Source organism: Argentina silus (assembly GCF_951799395.1).
Source record: "Argentina silus genome assembly, chromosome: 13".
Lineage (NCBI taxonomy): Eukaryota > Metazoa > Chordata > Actinopteri > Argentiniformes > Argentinidae > Argentina > Argentina silus.
In genome coordinates this window covers 9,239,435-9,247,927 of record NC_139667.1, presented here as the reverse complement: position 1 = coordinate 9,247,927, position 8,493 = coordinate 9,239,435, and the positions used below count along the sequence as shown (strand labels likewise).

Sequence of the window (8,493 nt, the reverse complement as noted above, 5' to 3'; positions counted from 1 at the left end):
GCTGCCACTTCTGGGGATGGGGGGTGGGTGGGTGGGGAATAGAATAGAATAGAAGTTCTGTCAGCTCTTGGTGATCTCCATGTAGGACTACTCAATGCACTTCTATGTGCCATGTCTGAACCATAAACACATTTCCCAGACATGGATCAAGCCTAGTCCTGGACTAAATCACACAGTCAATGGAAAATCTCCATTTAAGGTGATTTTTATTCTAGGATTAGGCTTAATCTGCGTCAGGGAAACCGTGTCTAGCTACTGTATATCTAGCCATATACTATATATAAAGGTTTAATACATGTTTAACACTTTATTAAGTGTTACATTTCTGTGGAGAATAAGGTATGTGCTGTGAGTCTAACACACTTTGTCAGACCACTCCAAATCTCTGCCTCCAGCTATATCTATTGAGCAACTTGTTGAGAAAGGGTGTGCGTGGTACTTTGGAAGCTCTTTTGAGAAAAGTTAATTTGACTGAAACTTCTCCTCAACAATATTTATACCAAAACACTGGCTTTGCTACGGCACGCTGTGTAGCCTACAAAGTATGTGTCAATCAAGGAGAGGGAGAAAGACCAAGGCTTAGCCAATCATAAAACAATCTATTTGAATAACATTCATTATTTAACAACCACACTATTACATTGAAGGCCAGCAGCAGAAAGTCCCCCCAAAAATGAGGGTGTGATTGCCTTCACTTTAAACACTGTAACGACAGACGCAATTAAGCCTGTTTATTGTCTCTGCTGGATGGCGTCTGAAAGGGAAATGGGCTGTAGAATATGATTTGTTTTTTTTAGAGGGAAGGTCTCTTGAGGTAACCCTACACAGAGCTCTGATCAGGCAAGGTGATGGTTTAACTCTTTGATGATGCCAATGGAATGTTCATTCTATCCTTTGTTCACGATTCAAACTAACTGATTCCAACAGGTGACATCACAAAGGACTGCTAATTCCATTCTCGCTGAACTGGAGAATTCCAGAATAGAGAAACTATAAACTATAGAGAGCACTGAGAATCACAAACTCCTCAATGGGCTTTAACCCCAGGTAAACACACCACACAGGGTTGAGCTAACACCTGTGTTAGACTGCAGGTGTTGTGATGGTGAAAAATGGGCGCTGGTTTTTAACACATGTCGTTATGTTGTCAGACCTCAAGGGTGTGTGAAAGGCAACTAATACCCCAGTTTCTAAAACATTGTTTACCCTTCGCTACTGCACGGATAAGTTCAAAGCCAGCCTTAGCTTCCCCTTGTCTATTGGACAAAAGAGATACATGTGGAAGAGTTGATGAGGGGTCTTGTATAGGAGTGAATTGAAACATGAAGTCATGGCACATTTAGCAACATTGGGTCATGTTTTCTGAAAAATGAGGTGAGACTATGGTGAATGCTGTTTTCTTCATTTCATACTTAGACAAAAAAACATAATACAGTATATTTTACTGAAGAGAATCAACATGACATAAAAGGAGGAAAGTCTTTCCGGGGGGGAAGGTTTCAGTGGTGTCTTTGTGATTATGATGTGGAGAGAACCTTGGTAAGAGCATAGGCTATATTCACATTATTGGTGTGACTGAACCAATGATTTATAGGGGTATATAGGTACAGTATATAGATCAGTGGATATATATTATTATTATTGTTATTATTATTAATATCGCTGCTCTGAGTGAGAATAAATTCAAATCAAACCGTGAGAGACTGGGGCTGGCTACTGAGTGAGATAGGTATTTCTGAATGGGTCATAAAGTAAGCTTTACTTTACTTTGTCAAGCTATGTTATTACGAGATCTTAAGTGTCACCTGGAAAGAACAGGCAACATTCATAATAGTATGCATGAATGAGCTCATCAACACAAAATAAGCCTGCCACTTGCAGCGAGCCGTCATGCGGGACCGCAAAACTGAGATTTATTTATGTTACTATGCATTAAGCTCCCGGTTAACATTCTCTAAGACCCGAGCAAATGATGTCACTGTTTTGTTGCGGTTTGTAAAGCCTCATGTTCCATGTGTTAAACGAATTATGGCCCGACTTGTTGAAATTTAACCCCTGGGAGAGTTTCTCAATAGCCATCCCACTCTGTGCAAGAATACCGTGGTTTGCAACTAATATGTCACCACATTGAAAGCTTTTCTACCATTGATTGTTCAAAGACCTGTCAAATAGCTTAGGTCATTGATTAAAGCCTTTCGGTGTCTGTTAAATGTCATGATTAATGCTTTTTACTTACAATTTGTACCCTTTCTTTTTAGAATATAATATAATACATTTTTACCAAAAATAAAAATGTATTCATTGCATCAATTTAGGCTATATTTATTTAGAATATTAAGTGGGCCATGTCATCATGTCTAAGTCATCCAATTCGAGTGCATCAACTTTTTATTCTGCCATTTCTAGGCTATAATAATAATACTAATAATAACAATAATATTATTTTGTAATAATAATTATTAGTATTAACATTATTATCATAATATTCGTGTATTTGAATCCAATGACGCTATATATCAGATTTCAAATGTACGGTTAATTATGGCATACACGTTTGGAAAAACGAAATGGTTTATTTAGTTTTACAATGTCTACCATAATGCCACAGATATATTTACAATTGAAGTGCATAAGTAGCATAAAAAGAGCTCAGACACCTATCCAAATGGCTTTGCAGATGTTATAATAGCCAACAACACATGGATGTTCCGTACATACTACTTACGTGTCGAGGAAGACAGTACACCGGGAACATACAGCATGAGAAACAAAAAAGGCATCATATTTAAAGCAACTTTGGCCCTTTTTTTCTATGCCCTCTCCTTTTAGCTTCGGTCCCGTATAATTTACGCACGCAGGCAAGGGTAAAACAGCACGGGTTCTATGTGAATGCTCTGTTGATTCTGTTGATTTAAGAGCCTTTCTGAGGCGATGTCGAACCCCGATGGCATTCGGTTTATTAGTCTACAAAGACTGTATGAAATAGTAGCTGTCTCCGCTACATTGGTGATCTTCAAGTTGATATCTGCAGCCTATTCCGTCCAGTTTGCAATGATTTGCCTTCTGTATGATTCTTCAACTAAATCACACGCAAGTTCATACTTTTAAGCCCCTCCTCTTTCTTCCCACACAAGTCGCTCGTCATTTTTCCCTCTTTCCGTCTTTCCCTTTCTATTTTTCTCGTCTCCCTCCATACCCCGCGACCAGGGATGCGTAGGAGCGTCAGATCCATTCACTTTAACTGAATCACTCCTTTTACCCATCTTTTCTTTTCTCTCCCACAGGCTGCTGTTGAGTCACAATTTTACAGGAAGCATCCTGAGGACCACTTTGACTGCTGTCCTGTGTGTGTGTGTGTGTGTGTGTGTGTGTGTGTGTGTGTGTGTGTGTGTGCGCGTGTGTGTGTGTGTGTGTGTGTGTGTGTGTGTGTGTGTGTTAGATCAGTGTCTACATGTGTGTGTGCGTGTACGTGTACGTGTGCGTGTCTGTGTGTCTGTGTGTGTGTGTGTGTGTGTGTGTGTGTGTGGGACTGGATAGGAAAGACCTATCTGTCATCTTTCTGTAATATTTCTTTTTTTTCATGAGGAAGGAAAACGGTTACCCCGGAGCAGTGATGGTATGTGAGAGGTGTTCATGGTTGAATTGTGTTTGTTTTGACGCAAAGATGATGGATGAAGACAGGCCTACCGGTATATTGTGGTCTCTTGAAATACCATCTGCCCACTGCCTTGGGCTTAGATATACACAAAGCATAGCCCTATTAGCATACTTTCCCACTGATTCCAAACTATGTAGCCAAGATAACACTTCACATTTTATACACTCTGAGAAAAGAGAGTTCTAAAAGTGTTCTTCGGTGGAGAACCCTTTAAAGTACCCTTATGAGTTCCATGTAGGAAAACCCTTTTGGGTTATTGTGTTGAACCTTCTGTGGAAGGGGTTTTACATAGAACCCAAATGCGTTCTTCAAAGAGTTCTCCCACAGGGACAGCCGAAAAACGTATTCTAAGAGTGTATTTCAGCAAGGCCTTCATCTGTCAGGTATGCAATGGGCTTCACACACACACTGATATTGTCCTTGTTTTCCTCAATGTGGAACCAGGCCAGTCAAGTAACCTACAGCTCATGCCATCAGCATACTCTCTCCCAAATACTCATAACCGACCTTCGATCCACATCCACAGGCAACTTCATCCTATGACATCATCAGGACTCAGTGCTGGAAGGTGGGCAACAGTGGGAGATCCTCTGACACACCGGATCAATCAAACTGTCATCACTCTCAATCACTGGAAGTCTGTAGTGAGAGACAATGATGAAAAGAAGTCTTGGAATCACAACATCAAGTCCATTTGAGCTGCATTGTCTGAAAAATAGAACGTCTTTTCAACTCATTTGGTGCCGTGACTAATGTTTGACTAAGGCAGCCGCAGACACACCACAAGTTAGCCTTCCTCAGGTTTAGCCGGTGAGTCAGCTAGCTCATTGAGTCGGGGGAATGTTAGCCTAACAACTGTGTTGACCTGTGTGTCCGAGAGGCCACTATCCTACAATGTCCCCCTTTCTCCCCCTTTCTCCCCCTTTCTCTCACCACAGAGGCGACAGTTGTTCGCTCGGAGGTTACCGCTCGTGCCACGGAGGCTTCGTCCGGTAAATGAAAAAAAGAATGTTCTGATGCACCAAGGCACCCTTTGTTGTGTCACTTCCTGGTCATTTGGTTTGGCCTGTCCACACCAACACAGTTGGAATAGAAAGTGATTTGCAAAACAGGATTTGTACTGTTCAGAAAGGCACGGATTGGTGTGTGTGTGTGTGTGTGTGTGTGTGTGTGTGTGTGTGTGTGTGTGTGTGTGTGTGTGTGTGAGAGAGAGAGAGAGAGAGGGAGAGAGAGAGAGAGACAGAGACAGAGACAGAGAGAGAAAGAGAGACTTACCCACATTCACACATTTGGCAGAGTGCCTAATAAAAGTTACATCCTACACCCACCAAGCAGTCAATCCAAACCAAATCACCACAGCCAGCCAGACAGACACCCCAGCTGTGGAGCAAAGACATAACATCCATCAGAGAGAGTATAGACTGTATGAAATGAGTCTATCCTGTAATAACAGGCATGGGCTAAAGGGCTTTAGTCCCTTTGGGGGGAGAACCACAATGTGGGAACATGGGGCCTATTGCAAACCAGTGGCATATGTCTGAAATCACAGGACGGATGTTTCATCTCAGCAGTGAGCTGTCTAAGGGGCCACATCTCAAATGATACTCTATTCCCCATGTTAGGCATTCCTTTTGACTAGAGCCCATATGACAGACAGGCAGTCCTACTGTAAGTGCACTTACAGAAGAAGTGCAAAAAGAAGGCCAAAAGAAGTGCATTACATGGTAGAATAGAGGGCCATAGGGGGAATTTAAGGGAGTGAGTTGATAATGGTTTTCACTTGACCTTTTAGTGCTATGGGGTAGTATGAGTATAGGTATGTGCCCTCTAGACTTGATATCACAGTATGGTTATTAGCTCAGGAAAGCTGAGCTTTATTCCCCCTGTCTAAACGACAGTACCTCCTCTGTGTGAGTCGGGGCTCCAGGGGGGGTTGTGAGGGGGTAGACCCTTCTCGTCAGGGCTGGGACACTGTCCAGCTCTCTGAGTATGAGAGCATGAGAGGGAGAGAGATAGAGAGACAGAGAGAGAGAGAGAGAGAGAGCACGTGCGAGAGAGAGAGAGAGAGAGAGAGAGACAGGGAAGGAGTGGGAGAGGGAGAGAGAAGAGAGAAAGAGAGAGGTGGAGAGAAAAGAGTGAGAGAGAGCGGGAGGAAAGGGGGAGGGAGAAAAAAAGAGAGAAAGAGACAGAGAGAGAGAGAAAGAGAGAGAGAGTAATCAGGACATTTCCTCTGTAATACCCACAGGCCACCACAGAGCCCCAGTGCTGCAATCCACACTGATTGGAGGAAAAGGTTTGTTTGAAGAGGAGGTCAAGACGGTCAGAACCTTGTGAAGAGAGAGTTCTATCTGGAGGACTGAAGTAGGCCTACTCCTTCCTGAGGAATTCATATAGGGAGTGTGTGTGTGTGTGTGTGTGTGTGTGTGTGTGTGTGTGTGTGTGTGTGTGTGTGTGCGTGCATGTGTGCAGGCATGCTTGCGTGTGTGTGTGTGTGTGTGTGTGTGTGTGTGTGTGTGTGTGTGTTGATATTACCACTAAAAAGAGGAGCTGAGGGCAGAAGAAATCAGATTGTGATTTAGGGAGCACCCTTCAGCCCCCCTCCTCACATCGTCTCTGAAGCCAGGATAGCAGCACTGGCATTCACCGAAATAATGCATGACAGATGTACATCAACCATGCTCTCTCTCTCTCTCTCTCTCCCTCTCGTCTTCTTCTTTTTCTCATTAACTTTCTCACTCATTGATTGTAGGGCTTCTCAAAAGTGGAGCCAATGTCCCCCCCCGCCCCCCCATCCTCTCTCTCTCTCTCTCTCTCTCTCCCTCTCTCTCTCCCTCAGCTCCCATCTGGATCCAATGTGTTGGTGAAGGGGCATTAAGGCATCAAGGATCATAAAAATCAAACACTAAATTGAGAGGAAGAGGATTAAGGTCTTGTCTATAAAGCTTTCGGGGTTTTTGTGAGTGGAATTACCACTCTGTGTGAAGTGAATGTTTATTTGAGCTGGCTGGCTTCTGATATGGGCTGCCAGAGTGAAAATCTTCTTTCTCCCTTCCTCTGTCTCGACCAGTGGAGGCTGGTGGAGGTAGAAATCGGAGGATGGGCTCTCCATGCATTACAATAAGCCCGTCCTCCGATTTCTACCTCCACCAGCCTCTCTCTGTCTCTAGTTACTGGTCACACACAATAGGGATGAACTAGGCACACTACTACTGCCAATGCTTTCCCTATGAGCTAAATGGTATTGTCAGTACACCACTGACATAATATGTAAGGGCAGTGAGCAATATATGTATTATGTATGTGGCTGTAAGAGATGTGTATGAGTAATGTGCAATGTATGTATTGTTTATACTGTATGTTGAATGTGTAATGTACTGTTCAGTGTTTATTTTGTATACAGCAGTACTATGTGTCAAAGACGATTTTCCTCCTGGGGATTTTAAAGTTGATCCATTCCTATCAGGAGAGGCTGGTAGAAGTAGAAATCAGACGACTGATTTCTCCCTCCACCAGCCTCCGATGATCCTATCCTATTGTGGCAAACCTGCCCTGGGTAAGCCTACTATTATGCAACACTCTCAGATTATGTCATTCTGTTGGGACTGTGGTTTACGTGTCCATATTAGGAACAATAAAGTTGTGAATTGAATCCCATCTACAAACAGCTACTGTACCCCAGATTTCACTGCTGTGTATTAGATTGTATGCCAGGTTATGAGGAGTATTATGAACAAACATGGTCATCGTTGTGGCGAGTATAGATGAGTTGGTATGTTGTTCTTTGTCCAGGAGAGGGCAGCACATACACACCAGTTGCAATCCCCAATGATCCAAACATCGTTCCATATAGTCAATACAGTAATAATAGCTACATTCTTGTGTCACTCTCCATTTAACAAGCTGTTTGTCTTAGTCAGAAAAAACATCACGCTAAATGGCTAAATGGACACTTCACAATTTGGTAAAAAAAAAAAAAAAAAAAAAAAAGTTTTTAAAAAAAGGTGAAATGTCGCTTTAACTCTGATCACATTAACTTAATGTTTTTAATCTAATCTTAATAAAATTGTACATTGAGAGAATGTCGCGCCTCTTCTACAAACATTTGTTTATCAGCCATCACTGGCATTGCCATACCCTGCTGCTAGCACCCATTATGGTCTCATGATAAGCACATTTATGGGAATATAAAGTAGCAGGTATACCTGGAAATGAACTCTTCCATAAAAGTGGACTACATGACAGTGTTATTGCAGAGATGTGCAGCAATACTATGACGAAATCTGAGAGACAAGGTTCCTTCTAATCAGCACTGACAAGAGGGAGGAACCAGCCAAAGGGTGTGTCCACGTAGCCTTCCTCCTCCTTATCTGTACTAATCTAAAGACAAGGGATGATCAAAGCAACATGGTGGATGTCTCCCTAGGAATCTGCTTTCACCTGTCCAGTTCATTTGAGATCATCAGTACTTCAGAGTACTTCAGAGTATTGAGATGCAGCCCATCATTCTGCTGTGTCACCATGCTAAAGTCATTTTCCTGACCATACTTCCTTCTACCAGTATTGTCAATAAAACACCTGCCCAGAGCCCAGAGAGTGCAAACACAGGTCAGCTACCCGCTATCATGTGCATTGTTAAGGGGACAATGACATTATTGTTGCAGATATACTGTAGGTGTTTCAATAAACACACCTCACATGAATATAAATACCATCACACAGTCAAACACACACATGCTGTATTATCTATCATTGGTGGCTGCAGGAATCGAGAGAAATCCTTTCTCAGCATGACTGTGTGGAGAATGACTGTTCAGTGATTATGACATTGCAGTTGT

At 42.6% G+C, this 8,493-nt stretch overlaps 1 protein-coding gene across 1 annotated transcript in view; it reads right to left on the bottom strand.

Moving 5' to 3' along the window:
- The window catches only part of crlf1a (cytokine receptor-like factor 1a), a 10,478-nt gene extending 7,520 nt beyond the window's left edge, over positions 1 to 2,958 (bottom strand). The window contains exons 1-2 of the mRNA XM_083684175.1: positions 2,726 to 2,958; positions 1 to 10 (exon numbers count right to left, since the gene is read on the bottom strand). The exon at positions 1 to 10 is cut by the window's left edge and continues 269 nt beyond it. Of these exons, the coding sequence (XP_083540301.1) occupies positions 1 to 10; positions 2,726 to 2,783 (68 nt within the window). The 5' untranslated portion in view covers positions 2,784 to 2,958. The remainder of the gene's footprint in view (positions 11 to 2,725) is intronic.
- Between the last annotated feature and the right edge of the window lie 5,535 nt (positions 2,959 to 8,493).